The sequence below is a fragment of the Lampetra planeri genome, chromosome 22 (genome assembly GCF_965212315.1).
Source record: "Lampetra planeri chromosome 22, kcLamPlan1.2.h2, whole genome shotgun sequence".
Taxonomy (NCBI): Eukaryota; Metazoa; Chordata; class Hyperoartia; order Petromyzontiformes; family Petromyzontidae; genus Lampetra; species Lampetra planeri.
The window spans coordinates 5,382,606-5,401,218 of record NC_136128.1 but is presented as its reverse complement, the minus strand read 5'-3'; the positions used below and the strand labels follow the sequence as shown (position 1 = coordinate 5,401,218).

General features: G+C 44.1%; 1 protein-coding gene across 4 annotated transcripts; it reads right to left on the bottom strand.

Moving 5' to 3' along the window:
* Positions 1 to 1,526: 1,526 nt before the first annotated feature.
* Positions 1,527 to 18,279, bottom strand: LOC144724940 (alpha-tocopherol transfer protein-like). Of its 4 annotated transcripts, none has more exons than XM_078604264.1 (8): positions 18,192 to 18,279; positions 16,682 to 16,799; positions 14,340 to 14,551; positions 11,771 to 11,901; positions 9,437 to 9,570; positions 7,942 to 8,135; positions 5,799 to 5,909; positions 1,527 to 2,775 (listed from the first exon to the last, which is right to left on the bottom strand). In XM_078604264.1, exons 3-8 carry the CDS (start codon positions 14,532 to 14,534, stop codon positions 2,497 to 2,499), a joined length of 1,044 nt encoding a protein of 347 aa, XP_078460390.1. In that variant the 5' UTR covers positions 14,535 to 14,551; positions 16,682 to 16,799; positions 18,192 to 18,279; the 3' UTR covers positions 1,527 to 2,496. The 4 variants fall into 4 exon arrangements, with proteins under 4 accessions (XP_078460390.1, XP_078460388.1, XP_078460389.1 ...); XM_078604262.1 differs by having other exon boundaries at positions 18,147 to 18,229; XM_078604263.1 differs by having other exon boundaries at positions 18,140 to 18,215.
* Positions 18,280 to 18,613: the final 334 nt, after the last annotated feature.

Sequence of the window (18,613 nt, the reverse complement as noted above, 5' to 3'; positions counted from 1 at the left end):
AATGTGTCGTTAACCCACCACCACCCGACACAGCCAATTGGTAAAGTTTGTCACCTAATTAACAAATTGTAAATGTTGCGGCTTTACGTGACAAACCTTAACAATTGGCTGTCGGATGGTGGTGGCTTAACGACATATTTACGCGATATAACCCAAAATAACTTGTATTAGAATCTTTAACATGCACCGTGAAAGCGGTCGGTGTGTATTTGTACGGTTAATACCGCAGGAATAACCAGAGTGGTTCCTGGAGTAAAATCATGAACCTCTGACACAAGCGGGGAAACGCACTACCGCAGGGCCGCACTACCGCTGGGCCACGTCACAGCCCAATGAGCTGATAAATATATTTGGCAGTGGATGGCAGATGTTTAGAATGACACATTTTGTTACACGTTGGTAAAATAGCTAAGGCTTTCACATCCAAGGCTATCCCTGTCCAGTTGGTTAAAATATAGAGAACTGAACTGAATAAAAGCATTAATTTGCTTTTAAATATTATGGCCATAAGTTCGAACATTATACAGCTGGATATATGTGCGAGTGTATACATGAGTAAACATTGAAATGCCATTCAATTCAAATTAACAATATTGCTTAGCCCGCTCCTGTAAAAAAAAACTTACATTCTTAAGACTGTTCATGTGAGGTGCAAGTCAAGTCATTGACCATATTTGGTCGATTTAACGGTGATCCTCGATTGAAACGCATACTTAAGAAGCAACATTTTCCCATATAAATGTCCAACTATACAGGACACTGGGGCTATTGTAAAATAAAATAAAGTATTACTGGTAGGAACCTGGTTACACCAGCCCACAGGGGATTATTGTGTCCGTCCGCCGTGCAGGGAGGGGCTGGGTGGGGAGGGGAGGGGCTGGGTGGTGAGGGTGGGGAGGGGCTGGGTGGGGAAGGTCTGGGTGGGGAGGGGAGGGTCTGGGTGGGGAGGGGAGGGTCTGGGTGGGGAGGGTCTGGGTGGGGAGGGAGGGGCTGGGTGGGGAGGGTGGGGAGGGGCTGGGTGGGGAGGGAGGGGCTGGGTGGGGAGGGTGGGGCTGGATGGGGGGTGGGAGGGGTGGGGCTGGATGGGGAGGGGCTGGTCACCCCGTGGTGCCCTTATAAAACTCAACGTTTAATCTACTCACGTCAGCTTGTGCCCGCCCTCACAGTCGGACATATTTGCGGAATACACCACGCCGCCGTTGACCCTGGCCATTGACCGAGCAACCCAACGATCCTACCAGCTCCCTCCGCAGGAATGTGTTTTATCAACACCGAAAAAATCCGTAAATATGCAGATGCAAAGGCAAGTAATTTTGTATTTTTCTCCAGGTTCAAGCTAATTAAGACCCTGGCTATACGGAGCAATGGAATCTCAAGTGTTAACAAATGCTTACGAGGCAGATATTTTAAGTGAGTAAACAATTCTGTGGACCTGTTATGACCATTAACACTTAACTTAAATGCATCACTCTTGTTAATTATCCTAGAATGCTACCGCTAAGGCAATTGAAATTCAAACTAGAGAATTCATGTAAGCCATTTTTTTTAATGAAATGTATTATTGCATCTTTCTCTGCATTTCACGTACCTCTGGTTGACATTGGCAGGCTGCAAATAAATTTAGTGCCGTTTTATCGTATGTACAAGAAACCTTGTCAACATTTACAAAATAACATTATATACACATAAACCACTCGTAACACTGAAAACACAGCATCCACAATGATGTGTATGTTCCACATTAAGAATGTTGCCTACACCCTTGAACACATCAAGCTTTACATGGCTAATATTGTAGCAATAGAATGGTGCATCAGTCATACAACTGCTTTTACATGTTCCAGAAATAATATGAAGCCAGTTGCTCACTGCTGCTTCGTACGTAAAAAATGTCATCATATGGACAACAGTTCTTTCTCTATGCTTACAAAGACTCACGACACCAGGCACGAACTTTTATGGCAATCTTGACCAGGTCCACCTTGTAAACGAGCCCATGGTGGCTCCAAGTATTTACCTGGTAAAATAAACTCTCCAACTCCAACCTTAGGCCTATAAAACTATTTAAAATTCCTCCCAGCCAATAAGATTCCATTGGCTTAAAAAGACAATAGTTGTTAATTAGGATGTTAAACGGGAAGGGGTACCGCTGTGCAATTACTAATGATTTCCTCATAGTGCCTATGACAACCAGATCTAAAAATGTAACTGTGAGATGGTCAGACGTGGAGCAAACGAGCGTTGAATGATTGTGCTAATTGGCGATTGAGGGTATTGGCTTGCCACACATGGGAAAGTAGTTTTAATTTTCGCTGCAATGATTTACCATCTCAACAATGCTGGCTTATTCTCCTCCAACACGGGCACAACATTAAGTTCCCAGGTCACCCACTGGTCCCCGCGGTAGGCCACGAATATCAGTGCCAAACAACATTTGCTTGCTTTCGTATTCTAATGCATTAAGTGGGACGCCCCAAGCTTAACTGCACGCCATGTTTAGAGTTTGGCGGAAGCCTCCTCAGCTTCGTCGCTGTATTGCGAAGCGGCCCTGCTTGTCCCAATCTGAAGCTGCTGTCCATCGGTCCCGAGCGCCGGCATTGGTGCAATTGCCACGGGCCCCCCAAACTCGCGCAGGAAGAACGGCTCCCAGTCGAGCAGGGTGAGAGCCCAGCGCTGGGCGTCCAGGGGCCCAGCCGCCCCTCCATACTCGTTGGGCAGGACACCCGGGGGCAGGCTCCTGTGCAGCGAGCTCAGGTCAGAGCCGTGGAAGTAGTACTGGAGAAAGCAAGACGACATGGTCGATGGGTTTAGGCTCCGTTACGTATTTGCACCGGTGTGAATATGCATGGTACAATACCACAGATGGAGGTAACAGGATCTTATGACGATGTTATCCCTCCCATAATACGATTGATCCCAATGCGGTATCCTGAAAATAAAAGACTCGGAGTTTCTCCAAACATCTAGTTTTCAAGCACATGTCAAAAATACAAATTAAACCAATAATCTGAAACCTGTGACGTGCGCAGTTTTTAATTCACGCTCATAGAGACAAAATGATTCAGGAGGCACGGGAAATCTCAAACAGGCGTTGAGATAACCAGAACCGAGAGCAAAAATTTCCAAGCTTTGTGGTCCCACACAGTACGCCCTCTATTTACGTTGCTCTTATTTACGTTGTCTCACTATAACATTGCCAAACGAATGAGGGAACGTAATTCTAGTTAAAAAATGCATTGATTCACTACAACGTTTTAAAAAATTTAAAAAAAGCAAGGCAGTAGGTTTGGGCAGCGTGTGTGAGGACGCGTTGCGACAGCGTGGCGTCGCGGGAGCTCAAGCCTCACTAGTGTCTACATTTCAAAACGAACATTGCCAAAATAACATTGCCAAAATAACATTGACAAAATATAATTGCCAAACTAACTCATTGCCACACTAACTCCTCAACTGCAGCGTGCACAAAATTCTGTGGCACGTGTTGTGACGGGTTCTGCAATATCAGTGCTTGCCGAGCTGCATTGTCTTCCGGTTGCCGAATTAATACATTATGAGGTTGCACTCATTCCACACAGAGTGCTTGCCACAAAAAAACTATGGCACATTGCTGATCTCGTCACGGAGTAAAAACTATCACGCAAACCCAGTCATCCTAGCAGTGCCGTTTGGGTAACCATCAAACAAAGATGGTCACTGCATCGCACACTTTCCAATGCGCTTCTAAGGCTGTCTGGAATGCTCTTCTTTCCAATATCAGGAAGCCACTGGAATTATGGACTTTTAAATCTAGATTGAAAACACATTTCTTTAGAAATTATTTTTGTGTTTAGTTTATCAATTCCCCGCACCTGCGATTAGCACGGTTAGCTACGTACGGTGCGAAAAAATTTAAACATACATACTACTCCCCTATACCCCTACCCTAACCAGGCATCTAAATACAATGTCTGCCACAATCTCTGGTATCTGTATTCATGTATATTATTGATTTAAACTTCTTATATAACGTCTTTTCGGGTACTTAATATTTTTTCTGAAAATTTTGACCAAAGAATTACCCCGAGGAACGTAACCTATATTTATATCAAACACGGTAGGACAAACACCTCAGCCGTGGCAGACCACTGTTACAACTCAGTGGGCTCACATGACATTGACTTCTCCAAGACGGAGGTTCTCTGCAAGCCATCTGGCTATCATGAGAGATTCGTTCATGAGGCGATCCACATATACAAACACAGAGACAATTTTAACCGAGAAGATGGATTCAGGCTTAGCAATCATTGGAAGGACGTAATAAACCATTTCGATACACATTAGGGTGAGTTGAATAATACATAGTGTTATATTAAAATGTATAAAGTATAGGGTGGTTTACAGCAATACAGTATATAATTTAATGTTGGGTTTATCTATGGCAGTATATAGTACTGTATATGCTAAGAGAATAAAGTTTAGATGGAAGTATATTATATACTTCTTACGACGTAGAATTGTAATTTATTATTTGTTGTTAGTAACTCAGCTTATTGTAGAGTATAGTAAGTATCAGTTTATATTTTAGTTTTTTATGTAGTTTTTTACTTTGGTTTTCTACATGGTTGTTTGGTAAATGCAGCTACATATCATTAACATTCCTTTCCTTTATTAACGCTGTTCCTTGCGCCCCCCCGTGGTGCTGTTGATCCTGCATAATGCATGGGCATAATGGGACTTTGAAACCCCTCCGCCCACCTCCTACGCATTGCCCATTGGTATGCTAAATTCCTCTTCATATGCACATTCTTTTGTTAAGGCGCTCCTCCTCGCTACACCTATATAAGCTCCTAGCTTGATAATGTCTCATTCTTCGCCTGAGGACGGCTGCTTGCGTTGTGGCCGAAACGTCGTGAGAATTGTTTTATTATGTTTTATTTTTATTATTTTATTACTTCCCTTCTACGTGACTTTACCGAAAGAACCAAGAAGATATATCATTGCGTCAAGATAAAAAAATATTTACATTGTTTCGCGTCTTCCAGCGACGTAGCCCCAATGTAAATAGAGGACTTACCCTATTTGGAAGGCTGGCAATCACTATGAATGGGTGTTTATCCAACAACAAACACCCAAATATGTAAACAGTCTTCTACAAGGCTCTTTGAGGCTTTTCTGACCCGCCCCTCCTGGACATCTATGAGCGAAGAGCTTCACAGCTCATCAGATTTCTCCAGGATAAATAAAGATTGAGATTTTCTGCATAACAATATTTTTTTAACCTCTACCCACAACGACCATACACTGCAGCCATGTAACAATGCATTGAGTCAACGATAACAATTAAATATAACACCCAAGATATAAGCATCATGGTGTGTGTTTAACAAATTATTTTCAAATCATACATGTGCATGTAACTATTTCCCATGACCCATATGCTGCAATGGTAGAGAAAGAATGTATTCTGGCTGTCGCCTGATGATGCCAGTTGTAATTACTGGCGAAACGTCGCACTCAGATTGTAAATGTTGTGGCTTGGCTCTCCAACACACCGGTGTGCTGTACTAGTAACGAATTGGTCACGTTCTGTTTACATGACAAACCTTACTCATTGGCTGTGTCGGGTGGTGGCGGGTTTAACGACACATTTATATTCACGCGATCTAACCCCAAAAAAAAACACTGTATTAATAAAGAATGTATTGTCGAGTTATGATCCTGAATCAAGACAAATAAATCGTGAAGGCAAATCATGATACGCTTGATATAGTGGTTATTTATGTACATGCGTGTTGTAGGGTGGTTAACACTGAACGAACCCTCTTCTGGAGTTTTTCCTTCAAGAAGGGCTTCACAATGGCAAAGATGGCTTTCATGATGATCGGTTCATTGAAAATGTTGACGGCTTTCACCCTCACGGGAAACGCATCCTGAAATAGAAACGGGCGAAAAAAGAAACCTGTCAGATGTAAACGTGCAGCCCCTCCCCCTCCCCCATATCCCCCGTTCCTCCCCTGCATTTGGTTCATTACTTTACTCCCGTTTGCCTTTGTACGTTGCGCTAGGCATCACACCCCCACACTCTCCCACTAACGATACGTCCCTCCAACTTGCTCCCCACCAGACATACTCTCAATCAAGACACTCTCACAGATTACCACCCCATGAGTCACCCAACCTCCGCATCACACACCACACCCCTTACAGCCCCGCTTGCCTCCCCCCACGACACTCATAAAAGCATCACCTGTCCACTGTGTCTCTTCCTACACGTTTACCCCCATGTGGAATCCTGACTCTATTATGCTCCAACTCTTTGTGTTCCCCCACGCAACCCAATCTGAGTGTACGCTGTGCATTCGACTAGTTATTTTTCCCCTTTCAATAAAATACTCCTGGGAAAACATTTCAACGTGAGGCCCTGTAATTGCTTCCTTGCACCACTGCTGTACATCTGTGAAAAAGAGCTTTATAGCTCATCGGATTCCTCCTGCAGTACAAATAAATATTCTGATTAGAGGAAACTCTAAAAAGTGTATTTGGGCCTCGTCTGCCACGCTGGCCAGACACATTGTAGGAGGTGGGAGCATCCCACACTGAACTCACCGCACGTGACCTGCCAATTCGCCAATTGTGGCGTACCCATCATCTATACTGCTGGGTGGAGGAAGCTGCTCGAAATGCGCCCATTGTTTCAACTGCCGTGATGAGAGAATGAATCGGTGCCCTCCTGTCAGGTCAAGTACATTTTAGTTTTGCTTGCACACGCGGCGCCTTTCTGCCACTCAAAGTGCCATCCCATTCACACTCAAACAAAAAAATTGAACATTCTATACAATAAGAATGTGTATATATATACCGTATATGCTATCTATAGTTGTTTAAAATATAAAAAAACCAAGTTTTGGCTGTGAGTTAGTTGTTGCAAGTGCGGGGTGCTGACCATGAGTCCATGATAGCACCCCTTATACTGTAGAACAACACATTATTTATGAGGCATCTAACAATGCCTGGTCAAACCTTTTACATAAGTGATGCATTGGACAATGGCCTTCCTTCAGAGCAGCAGTACAACGGCCAATTCCTTCTTTCTCCCGGCATATACGAGTAACAGTTTAAACTCTGCCATTTGGATGGGTGTGGTGGAGGCATAGATACATGTAATCCAGTGACAAAAAGGCAGGTTTGGTGGATCATGCAAGATGGAGGAGTCACAACTACATGAGAAAACCAACTGATAAGAAGGAACCTGCAGAAAGCAGCAGAGCAAGTAGGTTCATAATGAAACTGTAGGGCTATGCGATCAGCAATAAAGGGCAATCAAGTAACATCTTTCGTCGTACAATAATTAGATTAGCTCTGTGTACCTTCCCCCTAATTGCCAAATGACCAGAGTGCCCAAGTAATGTCAAATAATCCCCACGACCCACCTGGGTTATGGGGGCTATAAGGGCACCACGATGGGGAGATGTTAAATACCTCGCCTGGTGTGCAGGAGGTTTTGGGTTCGATCTTGACCATGACACCTGCTGTATATTTGGAGTTTGCATGTCTCTCTCCCCGTGGTCGCGTGGATTTTTCTTTCGGTCCTCCGGTTTTTCCCCCCACATTTAGAAACATGCGTTTAGGGTATGTGGCTGCTATATATGTCCACGCGATAAGCCATTTCGTTGGGCTATCATTTGTGGCCAGATCGCTTCTTAAAAAGAGCTATAAAGCTCAGTGGGCCTTACCTGGTAAAATAAATAAATAGTTTAGTTCAGTTGCAGTGGATTGACAAAGGGGCTCTACTTGTCCACGTATATGCCGCATACAAGACGTACGGCCTTCTTCTATATTGATGAATAGTAACAATTCTACGTTGAGGCGGTCGAGCCAGACCATTGTGTAAGGAGCACCGGAGCTCCGAGAGAGAGAGAGGCGACTACGACCTGAGACCGAGACGGGCGGCGTGGAACCGACCTGCAGCACAGTGGCGACACGGCGTGCGAACGCGGGCCCCAGGTGCGAGGCGTGGGCCAGGCCCAGGCCGGCATAGTCGGCCAGCACCACCAGGCCGCACACCTGCGTCTCCTCCTGGCGCACCAGCATCTCCAGGGTCATGTAGAGCACGCGCAGCATGTCCGTGGCCGGCGCCACCGCCGGGTTCCACAAACCTGCGTGTGTCGGGCACACGCGCGGCAACCACCATCAGCACTCTGCTGAAGCTGCTGCTGCCATGATGCCATGATGCCATGATGCCGTATTGAAAGAGGCTCCAGTCCTTGAACTTTCCGCAAGACCCGCAGCGTCTGTGTAGCGTGCTTCACGCACGGCATCCCAGGATGCCCTATGGTCAAAAAGACTCCCGACAATAACATCTATCTAGCATATTCTTTGGTTTTTTCGGTAAAGTCACGTAGGTAAAAAAATGTAAATTAATAAAAGTAAAATAAAACAAAATAAAAAATCACGACGTTTCGGAAGCAACACAAGCCTCCGTCTTCAGGTGGAACCGTCACAGCCACGACAGCTGTATCATTTTTTTTACCTACGTGACTTTACCGAAAAAACCTAATAATATGAATCCTTGCAGTCACGAAAGCTTCAAATCTAGAATCTATCTAGCAATCAATTTCAACTCGAGGATAAGCACTTGTCTTACTTGAAAGATGCAACTGTGCCTGCGTTCCTGACATAAACTGGTGACAGACTTTCAGAGGCAGGGAACATAACAGCTTAAGGCCCTTGTCCCCTCCTAATATTAAACAAATCGCAACCTTATGATTTTTGACTCTCGCCTTGATCCAGGCTCAATTGGAACGCAACTTTTAATTCTAAAGCTAACCATAGTACAAGCATTCATTCTTGCCCTAACTGTATACTTAACTATAGTTTTAACCAGAGTCCCAACACAAAATAGAACATGGGTCTTAATCATAGGCATAACTATTTACCTAACACAAGCTTTAATCGTAATACAAAAGCAAAACCGAAGCCTTCATATCCTATCCATAACCAAATGCACGCCATGCTGCAATATAGCAGCATGGCATTGCATGAAATGTCGATGGCATGGGGAGGCCTTCATTCATCAGTGGTTAGAACGTGGCTAATGATGATGATTATGACACAGCCCCCATTTCGGATTGGCTCACATCACTCAATGCTAGGACTTCTCAGCCTCCAGTTCTCACAACCGACAAAAGATGCTGGTTTTGCTTTTACAAATCATCAGCTGCGGACATGTAACGGTCTAGTTTGCATTTAAATTAACATTGGTATAACGTAGTCGGTCGCGTGGGAAGACTGGCATTAGACAAACCCTGCTCTATACCAAGACCATCCCAAAGTCTGGGGTTTCTCAATCAAATGACATCAACATTTTGCATGCAAGTTTAACCGTGTGACAAGTGTTTTCTCTGGTGGGTTAAGCAATGCAACTCTCATCACGGGGCTGTGTGGAGTCCTCACACACCGGGCCGCAGGACGATGATCCTCCGGCCCTGCGCGTCCGGCTGTGGCAGCGCCGTCACCACGCCAGCTTCCAAGACGTGGCGCACGCTCGACGGGTAGAAGTTGACGAACACGTCCGGCCAAACGCGCCGACACCTTCCCAAGCAAACATTGGCAATCAAAAACAAAGATCCCCTGTATAGGCCTGAGCAGATTTTTGGGGCAAGTGCTGTTAGCGAGTGGCACCTATGAAGCCTGGCACGGCAAAAGAGGGGGTGGGTGGCCAACACCACGCCCGCCCGCCTTTGTTTTTCTCTCCAGTGGTGATGTTTACACACCAGGTACTCATTTGAGGCTGAGTCGACCTAGGGGAGGTACATGACCGGTTCAGATAATCGTCACTGGTGTTGGCCCTGAGCGAGAATCGAACTTGGATCGCTGGGCTCGTAGCAGTGTGCTAAAACTACACGACCACTTCCCGAAAACGACAATCACCACCGCTATCTCAACCACCACCTCCTAAAGCCGTTGGCACAAGTGTAATTTCGCTTAAAATAAAACACAACTCAAAACACAAATAGCTCTTATCTACCAGATAATTCATTATTCTAGGCTGTGTCCGATGCTATCCAACACAGACAGCCAGGCACAGCTCAGTACACCTTTACGTGACAAAACTATGTTTTAGTTAATCAATAGTAATGTCACTAAAGTGTGCTATGGCGGTCCACAAAATATTTTTTTCTCACTAACAAAGCTTTTCACATTTGCATTGAATCTTCTTACATGTCATTAAGTACATACAAAAGTTAATGGAGTTTGATTTTGCTAGGTAGCTCAGGGAGTGAAGCTACACAGCTTGGAATTCTTGGGGTTGAATCCCAGGCTCCTACTCAAAGTAATGTTTTCACAGGACACATTAATGACCAGCGACCCCACCACCACCACCACCACAGCCCCGTTTCGACCTTCCACAGAAACAATGAGCAGCACTTACCTGGGTCCACACAAAGCACAGATGATGTGGATGCTTAATGCACAAGTGCAAAATAAGAGACTCCTGTGTGCGAACTGCAGCTATGAGCATGCAACTTCACACTGCGCCAAATATAATGTGACGGGGTGGGTACATCTGCAATTCACCAACTCTCAGAAAAAAACAAAAAAAAATTCACAGCTCAATTACTTAAAACTGAATCTGTAATCGATAGTTGTTTTTCATTGGCCATAGGAAATCATCATATAATGGTCTCAGCCTAGTAGCCAAATCCTGCATATAACGTGACATTGTGTAAATTGTGTTTGTTCGTCTCAAGTGTTCTAGTGCAGTTGCTGTGGACGTTTGCATACACACAAACACTTGTGCACGTTTGAGAGCGTAGGGCAAATCACTCCGCGTACAGCATGAACAGTACAACCCTGTTTGCTATAAGAAATGCCTCTGTTTAAACACACTGGCAGTGATCTGTTGCGTTTTCTACTAAGGGTTGTTCTCCTCAGCAAGGCCTTGTCTGTAGTGAACGGTGTTTTTAAAATGATTCATACATTGTACTTTTTTGCATTTTTTAAAATAAATGCAAGTGATATATAAATCAAAACGTACAAGTGTCTGAAATGAACTTATTTACATGATGTGGCCTATGTAGAACACACAGATGTTGAACAATCATTGGTGAAAATAACTTTGTTAATGACATAGATACTCCATGCATTTTGTGTCTATGGGTGCATGTGCATCTTGTATGTATTGTTTCAATCGTTTTGTGATTAAAACAAACAAGTGCATAACGAAGGCAGTTTATGAGCTCAAGTTGAAACACTGGTCATTACATATCATTATATTCATAAGGGTTACTTAGGGTGCTTAATTATTTGGTCATTTCAAAAGGTAAAGGTCCAGCCCTGCAATTGCTTGCTCATGCCACCGCAAGCGGAAGGTACCCCCCAATAGAGGCAGCTTTAGAGAGTAAATGGTCTCCTCTTCCACGCTGACCCGACAAATTGCAAGAGATGGGAATACCCACATCGTGTCCTCGCACACGCAACTCGGCATTGATTGAATGGTGTAACACATTCATATACCGCTCGGTGGGTAGAGGTGCCGGGACGATTGAATAAACTTTCCTTTCATTTCAACTGGGAGATTAAAGTAGCGACCTCTGGATTGGAAGTTGTGTGTGTTCAATATTCGTATTCTATTATGGCAGCTTCACTTGGAAATGTATTTAACATTAACTTTTGGTGATTTTTTTTCTTTCACATTGGTATGTGCGTCTTCCAAAGACACGTTCTCTATGGGCTGCATTGGGATCTATGGATGAAATGTGCCATACAAATGCAACTTTTTTTTTAGTACTTATAGTAGTTGTCGATGAGAAGCAAGGCCTTGTCATAGTCAAACTTGCGAGCTCGGAGAAAACGAAGCAGAAACCCGTCATCGGTGGGGGCAGGAATCTCTGGATGTTCCTTGAGCATATCACGCAAGGCCTGCACACACAGAATCATCAGAATATGCATTTATCCTGGAGAAATCCGATGAGCTATGAAGCTCTTTTCCACAAATGTCCAGTAGGGGCGAGTGAGAAAGTTACAGCAAACAATACAAAAAGCGATCGGAGTGCAAGGTATCAGAAAAAGAAGCAAATCAGTCAAAATAAATACATAAATAAGTAAGATGAAGTATATAAGTTAAAACTGCACAAGTACAGCAATTTCCAAGCTTGGGCAAGGCAGCAAAGCAACAGCAAAAACAGTCCCAGACCACACCAAGAAAATGCAGTCCCTCACTAAAATTGACCTATCGATACATGGGTAAGGATGAAAGTTACAAATAACATTTGCGAATGCAGTTGTGTGCAGCACTAACCTTCTTCTTCTTTAAGATATTTTTTGAACGAAGATTGACATCACATGCAGACAGTGGCACTCAGTCGTCCAGAGCAAACACACGTTGACACAACTAACTCATAGCCATAACTTGCTGTTAATATATAAATATTTTTGTTACATTATAGAATTGTTTATTTTTATGTTTAATGATGTAATGGCACTTTGGGTGGTAGATTTGTGCCAGAAAGACGCTGCACATTCACTTGACTATTGCGTCAAATAATACAGTAAAACCTTGGATTGTGAGCATAATTCGTTCCGGAAACGTGTTTGTAATCAAAATCACTCGTATATCAAAGCACTCTTATATCAGTTGTGATCACGTGACGCTCGGCAGACAAAGCGTATACTGTACTACTCGTATTGCAAGACCTCACTCGTTTAGAAAATTCATATTTATTTAAATTTTTGCTCGTCTTGCAAAACACTCGCAGACCAAGTTACTCGCAATCCAAGGTTTTACTGTATAGGGAAAACTTCAACTGCTATCACAGAAACTAATCGTAACTTCAACTAGAGCATCCCAAGTGTTTTATCCGAACAATGGTAAATAACTGGAGAATAACCCGCTGGGCTTTTCGTAGAAGAGCGCGTGAAAGCTGGTCACAAGGCGGCAAAGTGCACACGCATTGTTTTTACCATGTCACATCGTTTTTACCACGTGGCATTGTTTTTACCACGTGGTACTGTCAAACAAACACCGTGACAGGTGTTGCAACAGAACGTTGGTCGCGATGTCACATGTACCACCACATTACATTGGCAATTAACACAGGAAGCCGATACAAATCTGTGAGCCCACTTACACAAGGTTGGTTGTTCACATTGCATCATTTCACCGAGAAGTGTAGAAATTAAGTAATTTGGTCACTACTTACATACTTCTACAATACTTCTTAAAACTGTGCTCTCTACTTAGAAACAAAAAATATATGCATTTATTACACATCCCATCAGCCACACAATATTCTGTGAGTACATAATTTTAGCAGCATTGGCGGAAATCAAGCAAACTCTGGACTGGTTGTGTCAACAGTATATCATCAGCGGTCAGGCTTGCTGGAATCAATGCTGATGAACTGCCAAATGTTTATAGGCCCGGGCGCTCTGTTAGAAACGGGTCCTATTTCGATGCAAAACTACATAATATATAACACAACGTAATAATTATTGTCGTTGTGGACTATTAGTTGAATCCTTTCCCGTTTTGATTACGTACGTTTATGTCATCGGAATGGAATTGATTCCGAACAGAAACAGAATCGGAAAAGACCATGCGGGAGGGTGTGTGCCACAGTTTGGCCCCATCTATCAGAGTGTGGTCGTGTCGCTACATTTCTCTGCAGTAAGTACAGTACAATGCGTTTAAATACAGCAGCGCTACGCCTCTCTAAATAAAATGAACGCGAACCGCTTGTGCGTTCCGAGACTCTACGGTGAACGGGACCCACCCTGCAGTTTGCAGACATCTTGGAACGGCCAAGAATCAGTTAAGACAAACTAATATTTGCCGTGTGCCAATTACATTTATTTAATTACTTGGGAAAGGCACACAGAGCATCAAGTAATATTTTTCGAGGTTCTTGCTTTGAGACATTTGTAAAAACAATCCATTATATTTTGGAAAGGAACCAGAGTGTCTGGAAAACTTATTTTAATTCTTAGATGGTTACATTCATAACGGGCATTTTATTTCTAGCCCTTTGTTAAATCACTGTTGGATGAAGGCCTTTCCATGCATTTATGATCGTGGAAATTGTCTGACCATATTTTACCACACTGGTCAATGCGGGTTGGTTGAAACCCCCAAAACCTCGTCACGGATGTTAGCCGTGTCTGAGCTCAGGTCACTGGTGTCCTGTATGTATGTTGAAATTATTTCGCAGCATACGTAGCCAACTGTGCTAATCGGAGGTGCGGTTATAGCTCCGTGTACCAACCACTACACCGCCACTTCACATCCACATTCATGAAATCCACTCAAAAATTAATGAATGAATGAACACAATAAAGGAATGAATGGGAGAGATTCACACCTGAATGTCCCGGAGGCGCCATTCGGGCTTCTCTTGCAGCTCCTGCCTGGCCACCTCCACCAGATGAGGGGAGAAGCGGCACACGTAGGTGCCCTCTGTACTGGGGTCTCCCACTCCGACTGGGCCCAGCTCCGTGAGCCCCATGCCGTCTTCCATTGCCTCCATTCTCCCCGTGCCCGTCCTATAGCAGGACATTGCGAGCGATTCTGGGGCTGCATCCAACATGTGGGGGAGATTGCAGTGGGGGGGGGGGGGGGGGAGGTTAAAAATGGCATCAGAATTAGTACACAGTGCTCTAAGTGGCATTCACCTTCATTAATGTCACCAACTTATCCAGGAAAGCCTCATTGAGTGACAATATATTTTTTTAAGAAGAGTTCATTATTGAGATGTATGGTCAATACTATTAACAGATCATTTGATTGTGGGAGGAAAGCAAAACATTGAGAGAAAACCCACACATACGTGGGAATAACACTGCGAGGTCTGCAAATATGGGTTAATAGGCCATTATCTATACTGCTATCTCCTGACCATCTGGCAGCCCAGTAGATTTGGGAATTTTACAAATTTAAGCATTCCATGAACCCTTATCTCCGCACTGAATTGGGCATGAGCCATCATGCCTGGCAGCCACAAGTCAGTGATGATGCCCTACTGGATATATGTGAAAAAGAGCTTCATATCTCGAGGCTAAATAACAATAATAACGATTCTAAAATACCACACTCCTGTGTTGGGATCAGGACGATAGGATATGTCTCTCTAGAGAACCACCACTGATGACTTCCCAGAAAGTGGTGCTTATTTTATTTATCCTTGAGGAATAGTAGAGTAATTTTGACTAGGATTTGAACTCAAATGTTCCAATGGTGGGTCAAGGACTTTAACCAGATCTAACAGCTTGACATATATAGAAATCACGTGCTATGCGTAATTTCCTGTCAGAAATTATGCCTCTTGTTTATTCACATTTATATTAAAATAAAGCAATAACACATTTAATTATCAAAAATTACTTACAACACCTAATGCTGTTAAAACTTGGTCAGTATTACAAGTAAGAAAACGATCCTTGAATGCCTGAAGTGGTAACATGTTACCCTTACAATTCCGTACATTAGAGTGTAAAGAATTTCAACTGTGTATTATAAACACTATGCACATAATCCCAGTATGTGTGCACATGAACCTGAGTTTGTCAGTGCAACAACTGCCGATCAATCGACCTGTGGCAGCAAAACCTCTAGTCGTAAGAACAATGGACACATTAGCCCATTCAGATCCATTAATAGCTGCCATTAGGCCTGATATAGCTATCCACAGGTCAACAATGTCTAATGGGTACACAGTGCTCTAAGTGGTACAAAGGGAAATTTAAGGCTGAGAATCATAATCTCATTGTGTGAGCTACATGTGCAGCTCTTACTCCATTTCATCATTTATGATTATTACTGTGCGGGTCCCAATTCTTATTTTACCCTATTCTCTCAAGAAAATCTGTAAGTGAATACTGCTTGGGTTTACCCTGCGCTGTGGCGAAGTGGATGATGCACAAAGCATGGCTACAATACGCTGTACGTTTGTGTAACGTGTACAAAACATAACGTTGCTGCTTCAGGGAACATATACAACGCATATCAAACTAGTTAAAAATACAGCACTGTAATAACAGTGATATTTACTGTCACTGACAAAACTTCCATGAGATTGATTGTTGCTGTATGAAAAGCATCAGTCAACCACATCCTTATTTTCCAGTCGAATTTAGACACATTATAAACGTCATTTTCCAAAGAAGAATGACAGTGAAAAACCTGTTATTATGAAACTCGTATTAATTTTTTTAACCGTATAATTTAACAATTTTAAATCTGAATATGCACACATTAAGATATTAATTATTCAACATTTGCCCTTCTTGCACACGCTAAAAATGCCCATTCATGTCCGGTAATGATAGCACGGTAACTGGATTCAACTAAATATCAACCGTATTTAAAATTGCATGCAATAAAGTTAACCTAACCAATGGTGTACATGACAGTTTAACAATTACCATTCAGGTTAGTCTGAACCATCAGAGCAACATGTAAGCAACAAATGATAAAACCATGCCAGGAGCACATTTGTTTAGACACGTGGACCAAACTCTTAACATGACAGCAGACAAGCCACACCATACTAACAACTGGACATTATTGATCTTCTGCCGGGGAGAGGATGGGAAAGCCCTGTGAGTTATAACAGGACTGACTTTTTTTCAACTCATTGATAAATCATGCTCGTCAAGCAGTCGACCTTTTCATGTTTGTCAATCACTACCGAGTGACATCAGTTACCTTATTTACATGTCAACTGCGTGCCATCCGCCAATGCCTTGATGTGAAGGTCAGCACCAAGTTGAATTCCCGTATTCAGGCCTTCAGCAAGTGTATTCATAAACCAGTTGCCAGCTCACTGGTGAAAAGAATATAAAGCAAGGTAAATGATGTGGGATCTCTCCAAGAACAATGTGCAGACAAATAACTCAGAAAAGCATTGGTAAAGTAGTTCAAGTATGATTCTCCTTAATAGAGGTCGTTGGGTTAGATCGCGTCACTCGTAAGGTTTATCACAATTAGTAAGGTTTGTTTGTCACTGTACACAATTGAGATGGCGGCATCCCATTCATTGACTGCCACTCTTTAACACATTCCTGCGGAGGGAGCTGGTAGGAACGTTGGGTTGCTCGGTCAATGGTCAGGGTCAACGGCGGCGTGGTGTATTTCCCAAATATGTCCGACTGTGAGGGGGGGGCACAAGCCGGCGTGAGTAGGTTAAACGTTGAGTTTTATAAGGGCACCACGGGGTGACCAGCCCCTCCCCACCCAGCCCCTCCCCACCCTCCCCACCCAGTCCCTCCCCACTCAGCCCCTCCCTGCACGACGGACACAATAATCCCCTGTGGGCTGGTTTAACCAGGAGTTTCCTACCAAAATCATCACCGAGTCTCATGATGCTTCTTTCAGTAGGGTTTTGCGAAGTTTTCGTAGTGAGGGGGTGGTCATTTATATCTTTATTCCAATTGAGTAGTTTATAGGTAATTTTCCCCCCAAAATGCATGTATTTAAACGTGCCAATATTAATGAATAACAATATTGTCCGTGAGATGATAACAGCACACAGAATTAGATACTACAATCCAAAAGAGTATTTGACATATACCCATTTCTGTTTACATATTAGTACAAGTCAGCCTATTTTTATGTAACTTCAAATTGTCTTGTTACGGGGAGCGGTGGCGCAGTGCTTAGCGCAGTGAGCTCCGAACCCGGCGATCCAAGTTCGATTCCAGCTCACGGCCAATATCGGTGACAGCGAATATTTATGAACCGGTCCTGGGCTTCCCCTAGATCTACTCGGCCTTCAACGAGTACCTTGTGCGGTGTATAAACATCACGACTGGGGAGACAAAGGCGGCCGGGAACAGTGCTGGCTAACCACCCTCCTCCTGCCCCGTGTCGTCGGCTTTCATAGGTGCTCGCAAACAGCACTTGCCCTGACAGCCTGTTGTTAAAGGCTACACACGGGGGCACTTCGTACGTGTTAAATGACGTTGATAGCGCAATCAAACCACGGGGACCTCGCAACCAAAACGGGCCGGGCCTGTTACGAAATCTCGTGGGCACGCCGCCTACGAGGCAGAGACGGAGAGAAGGCGACGCGAAGTGCCGCAGATTTAAAGAATAAGAAGAGCAGCAACAACAACAACAACACGCGCCGCGCAGGGCTGTAAAGACTAATGGTGAATGATTGACAGCTCACGGAGAGACGCGCCGCTCCTCCACCACAGTTGCCGCTTCCGCTTACACGCGTGACGTCACGGCGAGAGGAACGTGGAGATGACGTCACGCCGAGAGGCGGAGAGGGGAGTGACGTCACGGCGAGAGGAACGTGGGGATGACGTCACGCCGAGAGGCACGGAGGGGAGAGGGTAGTGACGTCACGTCGATGAATCACGAGGGGACAATTGTGGGGGGATGACGTCACGGCGGGGACGACACTCCGAGGGCCACGGGGGAAGAGATTGCGGGGGTGACGTCATGCTGAGAGCTCGGGGGGTGACATCCACCTGAGAGTTACGGGGGATGACGTCAGACCGAGAAGCAAGTGGTACGAGACTGCTGGGGTGACGTCACGCTGAGAGCCACGGATGACGTCATGTCGAGTCACGGGGTGATGACGTCACGCCGAGAGCCATATATATTTTTTACATTTAAGGCAATGGCATT